The following is a 20,491-nucleotide window of genomic DNA, read 5'->3' as shown; positions in this document are numbered from 1 at the left end:
GACACTGAAAATACATTTATGGTATATTTTGCATGATACTATTTGTTATAACGGTTTAAACTACTCTCCAAAATAAAATAAAATTGTTATCTAATGGCTTTTTTTTTTTGCAGTAAACAAATAAAGTGAGCGTTAAATAAAAGTAGGATAAACTCGTTATAGGCAAACTCATCGCATTTGGCATTTCATGCATGTCTTATAGAAACTGTATTATTATATTTTATCTATTTTTTATTTTCCTTTCCTAGCAAGGTATCATGTTTTATTAGTTTGACAAATGTTAGAAACATGATATTATAGAAATATATCATAATTCCGTTGTCTGAAGGTGTCTACATGAGATGCCCCCTGAAAATAGATTTCTAATGGAATTTTTTTAATTCATAGTCATAGTTACTCTTTTATTTTATGAAAGTTATATCCCGTTCTCTCTTATTTTGCTTACAATATAAATACAGCCCATCTATACTAAATTTTCTATTTCATGCAATAATTATTTGTCATAAAATTTAAATTTGTGCAATCATTTAAAAAATTTTAAATAACTTATTCATGTTACAAAAAACTATTTAGCTCAAGTGATAATGGATTAAATTTTCTCAATTGTATTCTTGCTCAAGCGAGAAATCTCTCACTCAAGCGAAAATTTGCAACAGAAATGGGTAACTCGCTGCCGTGTTTTCGCTCAAGCAAAAATACCCTCACTCGAGTAAAAATATCAGCAAAAAAGTAGGAATGTTTGTCTGGTTTTCTCGCTTTAGCAAAAATGGCTTCGCTCAAGTGAGAATTTGCGAGTTTTAAAGGGTATTTAAGGAATCTTCACTCTAAAACTTGTATTGCGAGTTTTAAAGGGCATTCTCGCTGTAGCGAGAAGGTCCTGGGCATGTGGCGTGCATCTGTTGCCTTCTCGCTACAACGAGAAGGCAACAGAGAGAGGGTATTTTATGGGTGCAGTCTCGCTGTAGCGAGATTATACAGAAACCAGAGTGCAATTTCCTCTGATATTTTTGCTGCAGCGAGAAGAGGTTTCGCTGCAGTGAGAGATGCCTCGCTGTGGTGAGAGTATCGCGAATCTTAGGGTATTTGAGGGGCTTAAGGTTCGAAAAATTCATTTCCCACTTTTCCTTTCATCCCTTCTTTAATTTTCTCAACCTTCAACACTTTTTCACCAATTAAACTATCACCAAAGTCGTTTGGCTGCAAGATTGAAGGTTGAGATCACATTTGGAGCATGTTTAGGTAAGTTCTAAGAGCTAGGTATTAGTTTTTCGTCCCTTTCTTCGTTTTCTCCAATTTTCTCGGAGATTTTCAATGTATTTAGGATAAAGCACCGTGTGGGGGATATTTTCTACCATTAATTCGGATTGGGTCTTCATTCCTAGGTAAGGGGGGACTTTACTGTATCCCTTGGTGTTTAGATTTCGTTTATGTTGCTAGATAGTGGAATGTGGTTGAGATAGAACATAGAAAAATATGTGTTTTAATGGAAATTTTGTATGAAGCATGATGTGGTACTTATTGGGTGATGTATGTGATTAAATGGTTTGATTGTGATGAAAATTTAGTGTGGAATAAAATGTGATTGATTGTACGTGCTGACATGCCATTGGTTGATGATGAATAATATGAAATAGGTGAGAATATGTGTAAATGCCATGTTAAGTGTGATTGTAATTGTGTTTGAAATGTTGGAAACTATGAATGGTTACACCGATACACTGGAAGTGTGGAAGATAGGGGCGGTAGAAATAACTTAGGGAAGAGAGGGTGGTGGTGACACTAATAGTGAGCATAGGTGCAACACGGGCCACACACTCTCCTTCTAACTCAGTCTCTGTCTAACACCTTCGCTAAGAGGCCCGTCACCGCACACGTTATATCTGTGAGGCGAGGGCTAACCGACGGCCAATCATTATGTGAAACTGAGTAAGTCCATGAGGTTAAGAGCATCAAGAAACTGTGATCGTAGTGCCACAGTGAACGTGGTTATCGTGCAATGAGCGTACGTGGGGAGTTGTATGTGGATTTTTTTATGGTGTAGTGAGCACACCTGTATGTGAATTGGAGTGAAATTTTGAAAAATGTTACTTTGTGTTTGTTTGATGCTTGATTTGAATTACGTTAGTAAATGTGTGAAATGTGCAAGATGAGTCTCTGTTCTTGTGTGTAATAATATAAAGTATTCACCCTTACATTTATTTTTCAGGTAACGAAGACGATCAGCAGTAGGCTCAGTGAATAAGAGGGATAGAATTGCTATAGGACTTAGAAAACCATTCTTTGGAAATTTGTGATGTATTTAAATTGGTCTTATAGCATTTGTTTTGTCTCAAACTTATAAGCCTCCTTATTTTGAAATACTTTATTGAAATTATGTATTGAAAACTGTTGAAATAAAATTTTTATTATTCCCATTCATTGTAAAATTAATTTATTTAGAAAATATTTGGAAAGTAAATTAAGGTGTTACAATTTTGGTATCAGAACAATTCATCCAAATCAGACTGGGGTATTCGGGTTGAAGGGTCCAAGGTATGTGTTGATGTGTTTTTTTTACCTTAATTATAAATGTTGTTATTGATCTGATGTGCTAGAATGTAGTTTGTTGAATTGTTTGTTAGATTATATTAGAAATGGTCAGTAGAGGTAAAAGGGTTGGACCAATGACCTCCTAGAGCGAATAACTCAAGTTCTAGAGGCCTTGGTGCATAACCAAGATGCGAAACTGATTGAGTATAGAGGGCTGTCTGCCTTCACTAGACATAACCCTCCAAAATTCGAGGGAAATTTTGATCCGGAAGGAGCCCAATGGTGGGTGTCGGACGTGGAGAAGATCTTCCATGCGATGGGGTGCAAAAAAAACACAGAGTCAACTATGCCACATCATGTTATATGGGGAGGTGAAAGACTGGTGGAGGTTTACCAGTTAGACATTGCCACAAAAGGGTGGCTATATTCAGTGGGAATCATTTAAGGCGAGCTTGATTGCGAGTGTCGCACTCAGACAAATTAATAAAAATCAAATTGCATAAAAATTATGTAGTAAGAGGTGCAATCCGAGTCGTCTCCCACTGATGATAACGTTATATGATTATAAATTTAGAGGGGGTTTGATTTATAGAATAACACTAATTAGAATCAAAAGTTAACAAGAATTAAAGGCTCTAATCCAAGAATTTAGAAGAACTACGACCACTCTATCACTGGATTCCAAGAAGATGCATCAACCAACAAATTAGTGATTAACATTAAATTTGAATGAAGCCTCAATTCAAATTAAGCATTCACACGAGAACCCTCATGCATTCGATTAACACATAGTTCGCTCAAAGTTCAGAAACCTCTAGAACTTAATCGATTTGTGTTAATTTAATTCACCAATGCCATTAATCTTAGATCTCAAACCTGAAAATCTAATTCACACTCCTTCAAGAATTAATTACATACATTAACCGAATAATATGTAATTGAACAATTCCAAACGAAGAACTTCAATTTGAAATCATAATTAGCAAAAAGAGAAAGAAGGAAGAGATGAAACTGAATTTGTTATTGAATAAATTGCGAAACTGATTCTCATGAGTGTCTCAGCCCTTTTTCAATCCTTGGACTAGAAGGAAGTCTAAGCCTCCATTAATGGAGAAAAACGAAAGGGCCGATTAGATGTTTTAGGTGTGGGAGGCCACACATGTTAAGGGATTGTCCACAACCATGAACCAACTATGGCAACTGCAAAAAACTAGGACACACCGCTAATGTGTGTTTTGCTGCTCCTAAGAAAAGTGATAGTACGAGCACAGCCCAGAGGCCTGAGTCGAGAGGGAATACAGGGCCAAGCATGGGACTGAAGTCGAGCATTCTTGGAAGGGTGTTTGCTATGAATGGGGTAGAGGCTTCACAATCTAAGAGCTGATTAGAGGTAAATGTGTTATTAAGGGCAGACTATTAGATATATTGTTTGATTCGGGTGCCATGCACTCCTTTATTTCTATGGATTATGTGAAGTATTTGGGTTTGTCTACAATGGAATTATCTTGTAATGTTGTGGTGACTACCCCTATGGGTAAGCTAGTTGTAACATCCTGGGTGTGTTTGGGATGTTCGATAATGGTGCGTGGAATGGACTTTGAGGTGGATTTAATCTATTTACCTTTCTCCCAATTAGACGTGATTTAGGGAATGGATTGGCTAGCTGCCAACCATGTGTTGCTAGATTATAGAGAGAAGACGTTGATTTTTAGTGCGTTGTGAAACGTCCCTATTCCTAATAGTTCAATCTCCATTATCTGATACTTCTTAGGAAAATACCCAAGTTTTTTTTATAACATATATAAGAGTCAATTATGTCTAAAACATCAACTAACTCTTTTACACAAAAGCACTAATATCATACATTGGCCTAATATTTTAGTGCTCAATAGATTACAAACCTTCTAAGTTTCATCTTGCCATTCAATTAATTACATCATAACAGAACCGAAGGTCTACATAGCGACCATTAAAACAAATCACTAAACATATAACTAGTTGCAACAATCTTAAGCTACTCCCTAGTTAGCTCATCCCCTACTCCTTTGGTAATTAGAACAGAGTCATTCTGTATCCATAACATTGTCAAAAGACACAAAACAAAGAAGAGGGGTGAGTACAAACATTCATAAACAATAATACAAGGTAATATATATGCTTAAATAAACAAAACATCATTCAGGCATCAACGATATCAAGCATCCCTATACTTGTGCTTAAATGAACAAAGCAACATTCAAGCATCTAGCAACAATCATTCAATTCAAGCATCAAGCAACAATCATTCTATGTCTTTTGTCCGTGAATTCTCCATGAAGTAATTAATTAATTATCCAACATTTTATTTTCAGGTTAAGATTGGGAGTTGTGTGTGCAATCTAGCTAGTGTCATAGGTACATCTTCTCTCTTTACTAGAGATAGAACATAAGTGCACAATTCTTATTTTATGATCACTACCAGCAGTCCACACTCAAACCAATCTTTGTATGCTCTAGTTTCTGTCAGGATAGGCTAGCAAAGTTCCCACTGCCTACGACACAAGTTAGCTAGACTTGGTCTCTTGTAAGTCTTGGGCACTCTCATATCCCCTATAGTAAGACCAACACTATTTGCTCCTTGCCTGTACTATGGCGTATTCAACATCTTTCACAATCACAAATGTAAATAATATCATAGCCATTAATTGTCCAACAGGCACATTATAACATCTCTATTTCAAGAGAACAATCAATTACATGGACATGGCTAACAATCAAAATTTTTCAGATTTCATGAACTAACTTGTAAAATTCATAACTAATTCGATACAAGTCCAAACATCATGAAATCACCAAGGTTTTATTCCTTTAAATGTCTATTATAATATAAAATTATAGTCAAAATACAAAAGCTTCCAAAGAATTAATCAAGTTTCAGTTTACCTCTACTGTTCTCAGATCATTTCACTAAACAACTAGCATATTGTAAAATTCATAATAAATTCAATTATCATCCAAAAAACATGAGACCAGTGATATTATTCTCATTAACATGTCTATTTTGATGTAAAAATACTTCCAAAATAAAACTATTCCCAAACATCAATTCGTGCTTTAATTTCTCAGTTCATATCACAGAATAGCACAATTTAACAACAACATATTAGAAAGATCATAAGTTATTCAATTCATCACCAACATTCATGAAACTAGTGGCATTATTTCAATTTGGTTATCTAGTTTCACATAAAAATATAAATAAAAATTTATAGCTGTCAAATTCCATAGTAAGTCCTAAACATTCTCTGTCACTCTCAGTAACATACTTCTCAGAATCAATTAAATAGAAAAGTCATAACTATTTTATTTTAAGTCCAAAATTCATCAAAACAGTGGGAATATTTCTCTTCTAGTCTTTATTTTCATACAAAAATGATAATAAAATAATGCCACTTATACATTTTAAAACAAAAATCATAAGTATTTAAATTTAACTTCAATTTAAGCAAACATAGAGAGAATATTTTACTTATGAAGTCTAATTTTGTAAAAAAATATAAAGAAAATAATATTTTGCACGGAACATAAGCTGAAGAAAATTTATAGGGAGTTGTTCTCAGGAAATCATTCACACACATCATAATATTAAAAAATTCATATCTATTTTGTTTCAAATCTAAATCAAATGAAACCAATGAGAAAAGTTCCATTAATAAGTCTATTTCTACACAAAAATAGAGATAAAATAATTCCACACAAAGATATTAAAACGAAATTGAATCAAGGCACACTGCTCCCAGAATACTATTTTCATGTAGCAGAAACTTAGAAAACTCATAATTAATTCAATTTAAATCCAAAAAAATTAAAACCAGTGGGAAAAGTTTCAAAATCTAATTATACACATGAATAAAATACTAACAAAAATTTTTGCAAAGTTTTTCTCATATGTTACATTATTTGTAGTTTAGTCCTTTTACTTTATGTTAATTGCAAAAAGGTTCTTTTCTCAATTTTTTTGGTAATTCTTAGATAGTCCAAAATGTTTCCAATGAGCTTATGGGTCTTGAATCATGTCTCTACAAGTTCTAAATTATTCTATTGGTTCTACCACACATGTGGTGAAGTGTCTTGCACTTTTAAGGTATATTTTGGTCCAAAATCGTAGTCCATCATCATAGTACATCATCATGTCAAGGTTCAATCTTTCAAATTTATTCTTAGATCTTTGTTTTCATCATATTTCTCATATAGTCCAAAGGTTCCAAATATGTTCAAGATTCCATAGGTCCTCCTCATAGTAAATTTCCAATTTTAGTCCATTTCTTATTAAAGTTTCATATGAAAATCTTCAATAATGTCCTAAAAATACTTTTTAACTCCAATATAATCCAAACCAAAGAGAAAATCACATATCTTACTTAATTGTCCTCAAATAAAATCACACAACATAGATCAAAGAGAAAATTTTCAGAATACACCCTTAAAAACAAATTTTACAGAAAACCATATTTATCCATGACAGAAATATGCAAGTTTTTAGAAAATTCCCAAAGTCCATCTAATCAATTCCAAAGCATAAATCCACATGAATATATCATGGATTCATGAAAATAATACATAGCAAACAAATTCATTAACAAAATTCCATTAAAATATTGTTTTACAGTTAATTTCGATTTTTCTGCAAAACTTTCTAATTTTGCTATTTTAGTGGTTTTCTTGTGTATTCTTTTTCCAATCAATTTTTCTTTCATATGTATACCAAGACCACGAAATTTTCATGATACAAAAAGGGTTAAAGGCTCCCCTTTGACTCAAAAGTTCATTTAGCAAAGTATTCCCTTAATTTATGAAATAGTACTCCCCCTTTACTTGATTTTTGGTTGATTTTGGCTTGATCTTTGGAAGTCTTCTTTCTCTCCTTCTCTTACTCTTTTCCTCCTCTTGAAAGTGATCTTCCACCTCCTTTGGTCTCCTTTTCCATGTGATCAAGGCTTCCATCAAGAAAGTTGGTTGCTTTGTAAATTTTGTGGGGTTTATTGTCTACTTTAGGACTTTTATGGTAAGTTGATGGATGATTCAACTTGGTGGAGTTCAAGAGATAGGTGTGGGACTGATTTTAGAAGTATTCAAAGGTTGCTAAAGATTGTTAAGTTTTGACACTCTTTCTCCCTTGCATGCTTGTTCCATTCTTATATGAAAGTGGCCTTCTTTCTATGCATGGAGTTTATAAAAAAAAATTGGCTTCTTTCTCTCTCTCTCCCTTGGCCCCTCACAGTTACTCCCTCTTGTAGCAAGTGTGGAGATTTAATTTGGGATCCAATTAAAGCTTCTCTCATGTAGACATGGCCATCTTTTCTAATGCCAAAATTGCCCTCCATCATGATTCTTATCCTTGGATTCCTTATCCAATTGTACTCAAATCCTCTTGGTTGCTTTCTAATTCTTTTAGTTACTTTAGAGTGTATCTTCTAGTCCCATTTTGCTAGGGTAGTCACGGTTCCTAAGTTCAAAATTGGATGAAAATTGAGTCTTGCACATTATTCAAAATCTTAATCATGAAACCTTGACTTGCTTGACTTGCCTTTCTTTCTTATTGGCTACTTCCTTCCAGCTTCTTTCATGCTTCATTTACTGGTTAATTGGCTTCTCTTTCAAGCCAAGAAAACGTGCAAATTACATTGGGTTGGGTATGTTACAAATTTTGTAAGTTTTTAGCACAAAATAGGTCATTTTCCACATCATATGTGGGCTATTTTTGAGGAATTTGGTTTGAATTTTGTGCTTAAATTTTTGACTTGATTATTGAACATCCATAACCCTATTTGGTCCATTAAATTACAATAAAAATTATAGAGTTTATCTCATTCATTTGCTTACCCAAAAAGGGCCTCAATTCTAGGTGTTTTTAGGGATAGTTTAGTCATTTTGGTCAAATTTTGAAATTTTGTTTATTTTTCATTTTTGGATCTTTCTAACCCTCTTATAAATCATATAAAACTATTCTAGATAGTCTAAAAAATTTTACATATTTTTTTTTTATATTATGTGATTCTTTACTGATCAGACTCATTTCGGTAAATTTTGTTAAAGAAAATTTTAGTTCTAGAGTCTCTATGTTTTACTTATATTTTATTAAATGGGGTTTATATAATTCAACAATCATTTATAGAGTGAAGGAAATTTAGGGTGTTACACGTTGACTTCAGAAATTCCTAGAGTTTTGAGTCAAGGTGTGTGGGAGAACACGGTAAATGCTAAGACCTTTATGGTCATGTTCTCAATAAAACCTGAAAGTTGAATGTAGCCAGAGTATATTCCAGTAATGAGAGATTTCATGAAAGTCTTTCCCGAAGATGTCTCAAAGTTTCCGCTTGAGAGGGAGATAGAGTTCACGATTGGCCTCATTTTTGGAGTGAGCCCAATTTCTGTGGTATCATATAGGATGTCACCGGTAGAGTTGACAAAAGTCAAGAAGCAAGTAAAGGACTTTTGACAGAAGCGGTTTGTGAGACCGAGCGTGTCACCATTAGAGCGCTAGTGCTCTTGGTGAAGAAGAAAGATAGGAGTATGAGGATGTGTATTGACTATAGGCAGTTGAATAAGGCGACGATAGAGAACAAGTATCCACTTCCAAGAATTGACTACTTGATGGATCAGTTGAGGGGAGCTGCAGTATTTTCGAAGATTGATTTGAGATCGAGGTACCATTAAATCAGGGTGAAGGATGAGGATGTATTTAAGACGGCTTTCAGGACACAATATGGTCACTACGAGTATTTGGTGATGCTGTTTGGAGTGACCAATGCACCTGCTGTGTCATGGACTATATGAACAGGATCTTCCATGAGTTTTTGGATAAGTTTGTGGTGGTGTTCATAAACGACATCCTAATTTATTCATAGACTCAAGAGGAACATGTTGAGCACTTGAGGATAGTTTTGTAAATTTTGAGGGAGAGGCAATTATATGCAAAGTTCTCTAAATGCGAGTTTTGGCTGTCACAAATTCAATTTTTGCAGCATGTAGTATCGGAGGATGGAATTATGGTAGATCCTGCAAAGGTGAAAACAGTAGCCCAATGGCCGAACCGGCGAATGTGACGGAGATCCGCAGTTTTCTGGGACTGGTGGGCTATTATAGGAAGTTCATTGAAGGATTTTCTAAAATAACTTTACTCTTGACGAAACTGAACCTAAAGGGAAGGAGTTTAAGTAGAGTAGAGAATATGAAGCTAGTTTCCTAGAACTGAAGGGGAAGTTGACTTCTACCTATGTTGGTTCTGCCTGACTCGGAGTGGAAGTTTGATGTATATTGTGATGCGTCTGGGTATGGACTTGGGTGCCTTTTGATGCAAGATGGGTGAGTGGTTGCCTATGCCTCGAGGCAGTTGCGTCCACATGAAGCCAATTACCCGATGCATGATTTAGAGTTAGTTGCGGTGGTTTTTTCTCTTAAGGTATGGAGGCACTACCTTTATGGAACGAGATTTGAAGTGTTCATTCACAATAAGTACTTGTTTGATTAGAGAGAGCTAAACATGTGGCAGAGAAGATGGATGGAATTACTCAAGGACTATGATTTCACATTGTCTTACTCTCCCAACAAGGCAAATATGGTGGTCGATGCATTGAGAAGGAAGTCATTACATGTGGCAGCTATAATGGTAAAGGAAATAAAACTAATTGAGGAGTTTTGGGATATGAATCTGGCTATGAAGGTAAGGCCAAGGAGCTTATACCTCGAGACGATGATGATTCACAATGACTTCTTGGTACACATCTGAGATGCTCAGCAGGAAGATGTTTTCCTACAAGATATGATGAAGCATAAGGGTGAGGAAAGGACTTGGAGTTCCACTATGTTGAGAATGGGGTGATCAAGTTTCAAAATCGCGTGTGCATTACCCAAGTTTATGAGTTGAAACAAATGATATTTGAGGAGGTGCATAAGAGTAGGTTGAGTTTCCACCCCAGTTTGACCAAAATGTATTAGAACATCTGTAAGAATTTTTGGTGGAATAGGATGAAGAAGGATATGGCGGAGTATGTGTCGAGATGCCTAACTTGTTAGAAGGCGAAGGTGGAGTACCAACATCTACCTGGACTGTTGCAATCTTTGGAGATCCTGGAGTGGAAGTGGATAGCATTTCCATGGATTTTGTTTTTGGTTTTTTGAGGACCAGGAACAACCATGACGCTATTTGAGTGATAGTGGATCGGTTGACCAAGGATGCATACTTTCTCCCGATCAACATGAAGTACAAATTAGAACGACTAGCAGACATGTATGTGAGGGAGATAGTCAAGTTGCACGGAGTGCCGACTAGTATAGTATCCGATAGAGACCTGAGATTTAACTTTGATGTTTTGGGAGAGCCTATAGAGGGCGTTGGGTACTAAGTTAAAGCTTAGTTCAGCTTACCATCCACAGACCGACGATTAGATCGAGAGGACCATTCAATCACTGGAGGATTTGCTAAGGGCTTGTGTGATTTAGCAACAGGGAACTTGGAAGGAATGCTTACCATTAGTGGAGTTCACGTACAATAATAGCTATCACGCTAGCACTGGAATGGCACCGTTCAAGGCTTTGTATGGACGAAAGTATAAGACTCTTTTGTGTTGGTATGAGACTGGAGAGGCAACTTTGTGTGCACCAGACATGTTCCAGAGACAAAACGAGCAAATCAAAATGATTAGAGACAAGTTTAAGGCTGCACAAGATCAACAAAAGAGCTACTATGATAAGAAGAGAAAACCTTTGGAGTTCTAGGTGAGTGACCATGTGTTTTTGACTTATGAACTCCCTCTGTGTTTATATTTCATTTATGTTGCTAGATAGTGGAATGTGGTTGAGATAGAATGTAGGAAAATGTGTGTTTTAATGAAAATTTTGTATGAAGCATGATGTGGTAGTTATTGGGTGATGTGTGTGAGAAAATGGTTTGATTGTGATTGGATTATGATGGAAATTTAGTGTAGAATAAAATGTGATTGATTGTACATGCTGATATGCTATTGGTTGATGATGAATAATATGAAATAAGTGAGAATATGTGTAAATGCCATGTTGAGTGTGATTGTAATTGTGTTTGAAATGTTGGAAACTATGAATGGTTACACCGATACATTGAGAGTGTAAAAGATGGGGGCAGTAGAAATACCTTGGGGAAGAAAAGGTGATGGTGACACTAACAGTGAGTATCGGTACATCCTGGGCCACATACTTTCTTCCTGACTCGGCTTCTGACTAACACCTTTGCTTAGGGGCCCGTGACTGCACACGTTGTATCCGTGAGACAAGGGCTAATCGGTAACCATCTATCTGTGAAATTGTGTAAGTCCATGAAGTTGAGGGCATTAGGAAACTGTGATCACAGTGAGTGTGGCTAACGTGTAGTGAGCACACGTGAATTTTGTATGTGGATTGTTTGTTGGTGTAGTGAGCGCACCTGTATGTGAATTGGAGTGGAATGTTGAAAAATATTACTTTGTGATTGTTTGATGCTTGATTTGAATTACGTTAGTAAATGTGTGAAATGTGCAAGGTGAGTCTCTGTTCTTGTGTGTGATAGTGTAGAGTACTCACCCTTACATTTATTTTTCAGGTGACCAAGACGATCAACACTAGGTTCAGTGAATGGGAGGGATGGAACTGCTATAGGACTTAGAAAACCATTCTTTTGAAATTTGTAATGTATTTAAATTGGTCTTATAGCATTTGTTTTGTTTTAAACTTGTAACCTTTCTTATTTTGAAATACTTTATTAAAATTATGTACTGAAAACTGTTGAAATAAAATTTTTATTATTCCCATTCATTATAAAATTAATTTATTTAGAAAATATTTGGAAAGTAATATGAGTGTGAAGGAGAAAATATTCATTTTAAAGACTGGACTTTGACCAAAATATATAAACCTTTCATGTTATGATTCTCTTTATAAGACTGGACTGTACATGCTATTATTATTGTTATTTTGGTTATTATTGTTTCATTGACTGACACATGTACGTCTAAGTACTTAAACAATAATCCTCTTGTACGTTAAGTTAAACATCATCAAGAATTAGACATATTTTAATACGATTTTGTTCATGCTTGTTGAAATTTATCTATCTATATATATCTATATTTTTTTTCTCTGAATTAGATATCACGCCATAGCTTTGAAAAATAAGTTATTTATGAGTAAATAAAATGGAAAGAATTAAAAACTATTAAACACTGATTTTGTTTGTTAATTCTAAGGCATCATATTGCAAACATTGACCCCACACCCAAAATGGATAATGATTGGGGTAGTAACAAAATGGTACGTAAGACTGCAATAGTTCAATATTAGGGTCAGTATTCTCCAGCTACAATGCCATTCTCACTTTTGACAGCTAATAGCTTAATATTACGTCTTTGCCGTCGCTCATTCATATTTCGAAACATAGCTATATCAATGATTATGTTCCAATGTAAGCAGACATATATTTGAGACAAACACTAGTCCTAAGTTGTATATATAACATATATATCATTCCTAGGATTTTACACCTTCTATATTTTGACCACACAGGTTACTATGTTAGGTGCCTTTTGAGAAATTTTTTTATTCATCATTACAATGTAAGCCTTATATTGCCTATATATATATATATATATATATATACACATCTTAAACATCTCGGTTTGCCTTACACCCAACCAAGTTCTCAAATAATCTCAACTATGAGTAAACATCTAAAAACTCACGCACCATTTCCTGCTTTCCTTGTGTTTTTCCTCGTATTATTGTTGCTACTAAGCAGCGTTAAGTCAGAATCACTTTCATTCAACTTCCCAAATTTTGGGCAAGCACAAGACTTGGGAAGTTTGCGTTTTCTTGGCGATGCACGTCCATTAAGTGGTGTAATACAATTAACAAGAAGAGATGAAATAAACGGTACTGTTACTGTTCAACTAAAGAGTGTTGGTCGAGTAGTCTATATTCCACGCGTGCATCTCTGGGACAAGAGCACAGGAAAGCATGCAAACTTTGAAACAGAGTTCACTTTCGTGGTAGATTCAGCTGGTTCACAAATTCATGCTGATGGGTTGTCCTTCTTTATCATACCATCCAATGATGATCCTATAATACCAAAAAATTCATTCGGGGGATTCCTTGGACTATTCAATCCTGAAATTGCTTTCAACGAAGCGAAAAACCAAATTGTGGCTATTGAATTTGACAGCTTTGGAAATGAATGGGATCCCATTCCTACAGCCATTGCTCCTCATATTGGAATTGACATAAACTCTATTGAATCAAAGGAGCATAAAGATTGGCCTATTAATTCTGTTCCGGAAAGATCAATTGCAAAAGCTATTATTAGCTACAACTCTAATGCAAAGGAATTGAGAGCCTCAGTATCATATCCTAATATTCAAATTCAACCAACCGTCGTCTCACAAAACATTGATTTGAGTGTTATTCTACCGGAATGGGTTAGAATTGGTTTCTCAGGTGCCACTGGTCTAGTGGTTGAAACACATGACATTCTTTCCTGGTCTTTCAATTCACTAATCTAGAATTGCTGTAATGAGAATAACAAAGAGACGCATGGTCTTGACAAGTCAAACCTATAATTGTGCAACAGTTCTATGAATTTTGTACTGCGAATGCGTTTCCCTAACAGGGCCATGTTTGGTGTTATTAAACCAATAATCATTGTATTTCTTGTTCGCTTAAATTGGGGTGCATGTTTTGTGAGCTTTTCCTGGCAGCTATCAATTGGTAATTTATACATTACTATCAATTTGTCTTGTTAAATTACCCCTCTTCATCCTCGAGACAAATAAAAAGGAACATCTAATTTCTTTTATTTGAAAGAACGATGATAATTATATATTAGATTACTTTACACTACTCTTGTTACACCCATATCTCTTATGATAAAAGAAAACGAGATGAAGTTTTAATTCTTCTTTTTTATGTCATGAAAGTGTATAAGAATTGCGTAAAAAATTTGGATGTAAACAAAAACGTCATTCATTGAAAATTCATCAAAAATAAAAGTCTGAGATGGAGATGATTGAATTTTCATTTTTCAAAGAAATCATGTTTCTTTTTTGGTAAATTTGTGCCCAGCTCTTAGGTATATTTGGATAACCTTTTAAAAACGTAATTAATTAGAGCATGTTTGTTTTGATTTTTAAAAAGAGTTTTCTCTTTTAAAAAATTAATATTTGATTTCACTACTTGTGCAAGTTCCTGGGTGATCTCTTTCCACTCGTTTCTAGGACAAGTAGTGAAAATGTCTCATCCCGTCTTATGAATTTCTTCATAAAATTAAGGGTAGCTTCCTTCTTAGATGTCAAAGTTGCGGTCCTACACTATCTGCCTCCTCACTATATTAGCTCTGTAATAGTTCTCATGGGCAACTAATCTGAACCTAGGATCATGTGCAGGTGAAGGTTGGGATAAAGAAGCTCCAACAGTCATGGCCCTCTTAGTTCTAGGGGTGTTTCTAGGGGTGTTCACCATTTTGCTGCAGGGAAATGAAAAGAGATAGTGAGTTGATTGCACAAGGATGCAGCAAAATGCAATAAAATTTGTACACTCCTAGATTCACAATGAGAGTAGATATCGGAGTAATTACTGTGAAGTGTAGTGCTGTTATAGTAATTACTATGTGAAATAGCAGTAATTACTCCAATGTGCAGTATGGCAAGCAATTGATGCAGGAAAATAGTGCAAACTTCATATGAGATAATATGCAGATGGCAGTAGGTGGGCAATACTTGTGTAAGAAGAATGCATTGCAAAATAATCAATGTGTTGTCTAAGTATTCACTATGGAAAAGGGTAGTGATTACTTTGGAACATAAATCTGCCAAGGTGTGCATGCAGCAACAATCCAACATGTAACATCTTCATTTTTGCTCCCTTCTATGTTCACGTGTATAATGTGATTTTCCTTTTTTCTCAAGGATAATTCAATGTGTTTTACGAAATTTTATGATTTTGGTTAAAAAAGTTTTAATATAAAAGTATTTATTTTATTTTGTTCAAATAATTCATCAGTATGTGTTTGATGTTTTAAGAGATGGATCTCAATGCTTTAGATTATTTAGAAATCCTGTAATTATATTTGTGTTTCAAATGTTATACGCACGAGCAGAGGTAGCGTAGTAGTAGAAAGGTTAGTCCTTAGTTAATAGTTGGAAGTCGCTGGGTTTATTTTTTTCAAATTTTTAAAAATCACAAAAATTTTCTAAGATATTAGCTTGTATTATCATAGTATTCTTGATATTTTGGATTTATCTTGACTTGAAATAATATTTTAAATGTATCTTTAAAGATTTTGAATGAAAGAGAAAAAGGAAAATGATTTAAAAATAGAAAAATTACTAAGAAATAAGCTTTGGACTCTTGGACAGTTTTTGGAACCTCTGAAGTATAAGAATCATCCGAATATTGACCAAGATATGAAATTAAATTTGAAGGATTGGACTTTTAGATGAGAAAATACTATGATTGGACCATAAATGGACTTCAAGAAGTTTAAATTAATTAATCACATGAGTAGTAGGACCAAAGGAATGTTTTTGACCATATTGAGACCTGGACAATGACTTAGAGGAAAGGGAAAAATATGCTGGACAACCTGACTTCTTAAAGTTTTGGAAAAAGGACCTAATTGCAATTAACATAAAATAAAAGGACTAAACTGCAAATAATGTAACATATGAGAAAACCTTTGCAAAAATTTTTGTCAGTATTTTATTCATGTAGATAATTAAATTTTGAAACTTTTCCCACTGATTTTATTTTATTTAGATTTAAATTGTATTAGTTATGATTTTTCTAAAATTCTGATCCATGAAAATAGTATTCTAGGGACAATATGACTTAATTCAATTTCGTTTTAATATTGATTCAATTTCATTTTAATATCTTTGTGTGACGTTATTTTTATCTTTATTTTTGTATAAAAATAGACTTATTAATGAAACTATTTTCACTGGTTTCACTTTATTTGGAATTGAAACAAAATAGATATAAATTTTTTAATATTATGATGTGTGAAAATGATTCTTGAGAACAACTCATATTAAGTTCCTTTATTCTTAAAATTCATGCATGATGTGATTTTATTTATATTTTTATACAAAAATATATAAATTTTATTTATATTTTGTTCTCTAGTTGAATCATAGTGCAGATTGTAGGTCTTCACCACCTAATATGCTTTGTGTTCAATCTCCATTGGTAAATGACATGCTTTGCCAAATACAATGAAGGGTCCCATGAAGTTAATACCCCAGACATCAAAGATGTCATAGTACAGCATGGGCTGCTAAGGCATTTCTTGTCTCTAAGTGATCACTTCTCCTGACCTTTGGCATTTCTTATATGTAGAGTATGTTTGCCAAGAGTCCTTGAAAATGGAATGCCACTATAGTCCTTCATCTAGCACTTTCCTTGCTGTCCTTGAGTGGAATGAGTTCAGGGACTCCCTTTATTCTACTCAGATGGTTTGCTACCAAGTTATGAGTTTCACTTCTATCTTTGATTTCTAAGTCAAACTCTTGAAGTAAAAGCATCCATCTTATGAGCCTAGGCATGGAATCTGTCTTTTTTAACAAAAATTTCAAAGCATAATGATCATTAAATACCATAACTTTTGACCCTAAAAGATATGAATCAAGGAATATACGTTTTGCATTAGCAACCGATGGAATGAATCCACATGGCATGCAAAGTAACACCCATAGTACATGGCCTGTGATCTTAATAATGTATAACTTACCTCCATGGCTTTGCATGAAGCGAAAATATATGATGCTTTCGTTGTTAATCTCTGGTCCTAAACAACCTGGAAATGACATTGATGTGTACTTGTCTCCTTTAATTGAAGATTTGAAGTTGTTGTGGGATAATGGCATTGAAGTATATGACGGATTTAGAGATGAAAATTTCACTATGAAGGCAATGTACGGAACAATTAATGACTTTCCTGCATATGGAAATCTTTTTGGTTACAGCATCAAAGGTCAATGTGCATGTCCAATATGTCAGGAAAAAATAGATTATATAAGACTAGACCATTGTCACAAAAATGTTTTCATGGGGCATCGTAGGTGGTTGTCAAAAAATCATCCTTTTAGAAAAATGAAAAAAGCTTTTAATGGAAGTTACGAAGTACGTCAATGTCCTTATTTGAAGAGTGGATCAAATTTTTTTGATGAGATTAAACACATAAGAACAACATTTGGAAAACCTTTTGCCAAACAAATTCCAACCGCAGGTTGGAAGATGTCAATTTTCTTTCAGTTACCGTACTGGGAATCTTTATACGTAAGACACTTTGTTGATGTTATGCATGTTGAAAAAAATGTTTGTGAAAGTGTGATTGGTTTGTTATTAAACATCATGGGAAAGAAGAAAGATGGCATCAATGCAAGACTTGACTTGGTGAAGTTGGAAATACGATCCGATTTGGCTCCAGTGAAGAAGGGAAAACGGACCTTTTTACCTCCAACAGCATGTACCCTGTCTAGAAATGAAAAACGTGCTATATGTGAGACTCTTTATTCAGTCAAGGTTCTAGAGGGATATTCATCAAACATTAAAAGTCTTGTATCACTTAAGAACCTAAAGTTAAAAGGATTGAAGTCTCATGATTGCCATATATTAATGGAGAATTTAATTCCTATTGCTATACGGTTTATTCTACCAAAAAGGTTCGCGTGGCAATTACGAAGTTGTGTTTCTTTTTCAAGGCAATATATAGCAAAGTGATTGATCCTGGGAGATTACTAAGTTTGCAAAACCAAATAGCTAAAACTTTATGTGAGCTGAAAATGTATTTTTTACCGTCATTCTTTGATATTATGGTTCATTTGACTATTCACTTGGTTGAAGAGACAAAATTGTGTGGCCCTGCATATATGCGATGGATGTATCCCGTTGAAAGATATATGAAGATTTTAAAAGGGTATGTTAAGAATAGAAGCAGACCAGAGGGTTGTATTGCTGAACGATATTTAGTGGAAGAAGCAGTGGAATTTTGTTCTGAATATCTGTCAAATGTTGAATCATGTGGCATTCCAAAATCACATCACCATGGAAGGACTTTAGGGGAAGGTAGCAGTGGTTGTCAACAAATAGAGGTCCCTAGACTGCAATGGGAACAACCACACTTGCATGTATTACAAAACACCCCTAAAATTGAACCATACAGAAGCTTGCACAAAGAGACATTGAAGCGTAGAACCAGAGGTGATAATTGGATAACAAAAGAACATAATGTGCGATTCATTGGATGGCTACAAGAACATATTGGTGAACAGTTGAAATAGAGGAACACATCGGTTTCAGAATTGATTTGATGGTTGTCAAAAGGTCCTTATATTGATGCCTTCTCATACACTTCGTACTTAGTAAATGGGTTCACATTTTACACAAAACGGCATGACGACCAAAGCACAATGCAGAATAGTGGGGTCACTTTGGTTGCTGAATCATTACATATCTCCAGTGCAAAGGATAAAAATCCAATATATGCAAATATGTCATACTTTGGATTCATTGAACATATATGGGAGTTGGATTACACTAACTTTCATGTAGCAATCTTTGGATGCAAGTGGGTAGACAACAACAATGGTGTTCGCATTGACGATAAGGGCTTTATAAGGGTGGATTTTAAAAAGGTCGGTTACCAAGATGATTCGTTTATCCTTGCATCACAGGCGTAGACAAGTCATGGTCAATTGTGCTAACGTCTAATAAAATAAATGCTTTCACCGATGGAGAATTAACAGAAGAAGAAGTTAATGTCGATGACGATCCTTTGAGGAGTGTTGAACACATGTCAATTGCAGATACATTAACAGATGACGAGGATATTTATGCAAGACATGATCATGAAGAGGGCATTTGGTTAAATCTGTCATTTCATTCAATAAAAGGTCATATGAAACATAGTAAGGCTCCTAAAAAAAGAAAAAGATGCATCTATTATTTTATTTGAATTGATTATATTTTGTTTTTATTATTTTACTTTATCCGTGAATGTAATAAATTATATCTAACCTTTACCTTTTTTGTTACAGAGATGACTTCTTAGATAACATGGACGGGAGTCCCCCTCATCACTCAGATGGGGCAAATAAGAAAAAGGGTAGAGGGATTACCAAACTTAAGTCCATTAGCAAATCAAGAAAGTTAGGACAAAAGCTACAGGTAAATTGTCACCATCAATGAATTTTGTAATGATATTGTAGGAATCTTTTATGCTAATATCATCAAACACTAATTTGACTTTATGGTTTATATTTGCATATAGGTTGGCTGGAATGGAAAGGGTCAACCGATAGACCCTAACAGATCAAAGTTTGCACATTTTATTGGCTTTGTTACTAGGAGTACAGTGTCAATCAGTTATTCTGATTGGACAAATGTCCCTACAAATGTTAAAGACCACATTTGGGAGCAAGTTGAGGTACACAAGATGAATCATTTCAGTTATTGCATATTGGTTTACCGAAAAGGGCATATCTGATATTGTTTTTTGTTCCCAATGTAGCAAACTTTTGATGTGGCTCCTATTCACAAAGATTTTGTTCTGTCTTTAGCTGGACGGGACCTTCGTGCATTCCGGACACGTTTGAGAAAACATATTTGTGACAAAGATAGAAATTGTGTCCCCCATTCTCTGGAGAAGTATCAGAGATTCATCACAGTCACTGATCATTGGGTGGACTTTGTCAACCAAAGCTGTACAGAGACTTTCAAGGTACCATGTCACACATTATTACTTCAAATTACTGTCACCATCACAATTTGTATTGATTTGTACGTTTCTGAATGCCTAATTTTAGAAAGAAAGTGAGGCTAATGCACAAAGGGCGAAAGGAATGTCGTACAGATACAGGAGGTCAGCTAAGGGATATGCTCAGTTAGAGCAAGACTTGGTATGTATATTTGTGTCTTATGTAAC

General features: G+C 34.6%; 2 protein-coding genes across 2 annotated transcripts; both read left to right on the top strand.

The window, feature by feature from the left end:
* Nucleotides 1-13,232: 13,232 nt before the first annotated feature.
* On the top strand, nucleotides 13,233-14,072 carry LOC113871633 (mannose/glucose-specific lectin-like). Its single transcript, XM_027508730.1, has one exon. The coding sequence runs from the start codon at nucleotides 13,233-13,235 to the stop codon at nucleotides 14,070-14,072; it is 840 nt and encodes a 279-aa protein (XP_027364531.1).
* A 90-nt stretch (nucleotides 14,073-14,162) lies between these two features.
* LOC113871632 lies at nucleotides 14,163-18,848 on the top strand. Its single transcript, XM_027508729.1, has 3 exons — nucleotides 14,163-14,277; nucleotides 17,405-18,090; nucleotides 18,231-18,848. The coding sequence occupies exons 1-3, from the start codon at nucleotides 14,163-14,165 to the stop codon at nucleotides 18,846-18,848; spliced, it is 1,419 nt and encodes a 472-aa protein (XP_027364530.1).
* Nucleotides 18,849-20,491: the final 1,643 nt, after the last annotated feature.

The sequence above is a fragment of the Abrus precatorius genome, unplaced genomic scaffold (assembly GCF_003935025.1).
Source record: "Abrus precatorius isolate BTA unplaced genomic scaffold, Abrus_2018 Scaffold7, whole genome shotgun sequence".
NCBI classification, from domain to species: Eukaryota; Viridiplantae; Streptophyta; class Magnoliopsida; order Fabales; family Fabaceae; genus Abrus; species Abrus precatorius.
Note: the sequence above shows the minus strand (reverse complement) of the source record. Positions and strands in the feature narration are given on the sequence as shown.

What these genes read in the sequence shown, in the direction of transcription:
- LOC113871633 (XM_027508730.1), top strand. Translation starts at nt 13,233, where the DNA reads ATGAGTAAACATCTAAAAACTCACGCACCATTTCCTGCTTTCCTTGTG.
- LOC113871632 (XM_027508729.1), top strand. Translation starts at nt 14,163, where the DNA reads ATGCGTTTCCCTAACAGGGCCATGTTTGGTGTTATTAAACCAATAATC. An exon ending in TTCCTGGCAGCTATCAATTG is followed by an intron (nt 14,278 to 17,404) that starts GTAATTTATACA and finishes CTTTAATTGAAG; the next exon opens with ATTTGAAGTTGTTGTGGGAT. An exon ending in AGACTCTTTATTCAGTCAAG is followed by an intron (nt 18,091 to 18,230) that starts GTTCTAGAGGGA and finishes TCTACCAAAAAG; the next exon opens with GTTCGCGTGGCAATTACGAA.